We start from the raw sequence: 2,678 nt of genomic DNA, 5'->3' as shown, positions 1-2,678 counted from the left end.
ACTAACCTAAACATAATACATGGTGCCTAATTTTCACTGTCACTTCACTAACACACTGTCATTGCATTGCAGTTATTTGTTTGTTAGAAAAACCTTTTTGAAATATGCAGACAGGGAAATGACAGACACATTACTACAGATACAAAGGCAGAATTACGTGTATAACATAGAGATGTCTGGTCCTGTCCTACAAAAAAAGGGGGCAAAATGTCTACAAAAAGGCCACAATGACAGCCTGCTTGTGCTCTGTAAATTTCTCCACTTTAAGCACAATGAGAAAAACATGAGGCCCAGGAGCGCACTCTTTGATACACCGCAATATCTCAGGCTTCAAATCCTCCTATCTGTGTCAAAGAAACTTGGAATTTGCTCCCTCCAAATATGGTGTTAGCCAGGCTGCTCTTTCCAACTCCAGTTTTTCCCAGTAGGATAATCCTCTTTGTGTCTGACAGAAGAAGAAAATAATAACCATCAGTTTCTCATAATTGTCACACCATGGTTATGGAAGTGTTTTGCCAAGTTCATTTATTGTGCTATAATAATTATTACACAGTGTGAAAAACGACTCATGACTCAACAGTCGTCAACAGTCACAAGTAGAGACTGCTTTGCTCCACTTTGGATGTTGTAGGATTTCATATGGGGAAGAAAAGCTATAAAAAGCCAATTGATGTTAAATATCAGTCGGTCCAAATATGTAGAAAAGAAAAATTAATGTTGAGTAATCTGCAATCACAGTTTCCTATTTTGAATGTGGTTAACATTTTTAAGGATTGTAAGAGACTACAGTATCTGACAGGTGGACAGTAGAAACATCTTAACTCTCTTAAATAATCAATCTGAGAATCAGCTCATGGATACTGTCACACTTGTAATAGAAACTTAAAAAAAATATACAGATGATGATACAAATGAAAAATTGATTGTAGTCGGTAGTCAAGTTAGAAATAATTAAAAGAGAAATAAAATGACCACATTGCGAGCCAGGTGTCAGAAGACCTTTTCATGGTGGAGTTTTGTCTCTGCGTGAGACAGAACAAGTTGAAAGGATTTTGTTATTTGTTTCTATTGGCAGCATCCATAACTGCTGAGAATTAAATGTACAAGGGCTTATTGTTTTAAGTGTGGCCTGTTGCCAGATATTTCTTTAATGTAAATGTAGGAATGTGTCTAAGTTTATTCTTATTATTCTTATATTCTTTAAGGATATCACAAAATAAAAAAATACTTTTTTTTAAGGAACCCCAGACATTTTGATTAAAATCAGTGTCCAAACACATGCATTAACATTGCAAGTGACTGTGTAATCTGATAAGTTAGAAATGATTTAAAAAGGAGAAATTAAAATGACCACATTGCAAGCCAGGTGTCAGAAGGAGAAGATATGACAATTCACAAATCCTGGTTGGATAAATCTTGATTCATTAGCTTTTAGGACATCTGTCAGAGGTTATTTTATCACAGTGAAATAATGTGAAAGAAATGTGAAAAAAACATTCCATTTAAAATATAAAATAACTCATAACTAATTAACTAACAATTTAATGCTAGTATTTGCTGCTCTTTGTTGAAACAACAGCTGAAATAAATAAGCTTAACTTACCGGCGTCCATGCTGTCAAAAGTAGAAATGTGTGGAAAAAAATTACTCAGATCAACGACACGTCTCTGACTGACCTCTTGCTTTGTTTTTTTTTACCTGTATGACTTGTTTTCTGGCTGCAGGCTCGTGGAATGATCAACTCACATTGCACTTGTTTTTATACAAGTACATCACCATGAGTAAAAAGAACTATGGCATATTTTAAAGCTTCTTCAGAGAAATATTGGTGCATTTGTTTTATGATGTCCTGTTCCTGCTCAGTGAATTTCTCCACTTTAAGCACAATGAGAATAACATGAGGCCCAGGAGTGCACTCTGTGATACACCTCACTATCTCAGGCTTCAGCTCCTCCTCAGATCTCTCTGTGTCAAAAAACCCAGGAGTGTCGATCCACATAATGCATCTTCCTTTGACGGATTTTGTTTCTGCTTTACATTTACTTGTACCAGATTTGGGTGAACTGTCAATCTTGAATACAGTCTCTCCAAATATGGTGTTGGTGAGGCTGCTCTTCCCAGCTCCAGTTTTCCCCAAGACCACAATCCTTCTTATTAATGCTAGAAGACAATAATGACTCTGTCAGTGATATGTTACTTTTTTTTCTGGAGTTGCAGGAACTGTAAAAAGCACCTCAAAAGTACTGAAACTTTGCAGACAATATCAGCGGGCTATCATACTGTCTAAAGCACCCCTCCACTCAAAAATACTACAGTCTTCACTGTGCACAATGATGACTGTAGAGTAAGCATATTCATTGCTTCTGGAACTTTTAAAGAGGTAGAAGAAGTATATGCCCTTTTAAGGCTTTTAATGTGGTAATTATACTGTTTTTTAAGGAAGAAACATATAAGACACATTGTTGTTCCCAGCAGACTAAGGGGATCTTTAAACTTCAATATTAGAATTTTATTGTAGTTTAATTTAATAAACTTACTTAAATTTAGCAATTAAAATGAGCCAATCATTCATCAAGTCAGTCACTGTAAATAATTTGGATAACTGTTGGTATTATTACTTTTAAGACGTTGTATTATATGTGTTGATCACAAGCAGTGGGGTAAAATATCTACATGAT

General features: G+C 35.3%; 1 protein-coding gene across 1 annotated transcript in view; it reads right to left on the bottom strand.

Moving 5' to 3' along the window:
- The window catches only part of LOC118338475 (GTPase IMAP family member 7-like), a 5,449-nt gene extending 3,180 nt beyond the window's left edge, over positions 1–2,269 (bottom strand). The window contains exon 1 of the mRNA XM_035675774.1: positions 1,777–2,269. Within this exon, the coding sequence (XP_035531667.1) occupies positions 1,777–1,999 (223 nt within the window). The 5' untranslated portion in view covers positions 2,000–2,269. The remainder of the gene's footprint in view (positions 1–1,776) is intronic.
- Between the last annotated feature and the right edge of the window lie 409 nt (positions 2,270–2,678).

This window comes from Morone saxatilis, unplaced genomic scaffold (genome assembly GCF_004916995.1).
Source record: "Morone saxatilis isolate NCDOM2014 unplaced genomic scaffold, NCSU_SB_2.0 Contig4, whole genome shotgun sequence".
In the NCBI taxonomy this organism is placed as follows: domain Eukaryota; kingdom Metazoa; phylum Chordata; class Actinopteri; family Moronidae; genus Morone; species Morone saxatilis.
Note: the sequence above shows the minus strand (reverse complement) of the source record. Positions and strands in the feature narration are given on the sequence as shown.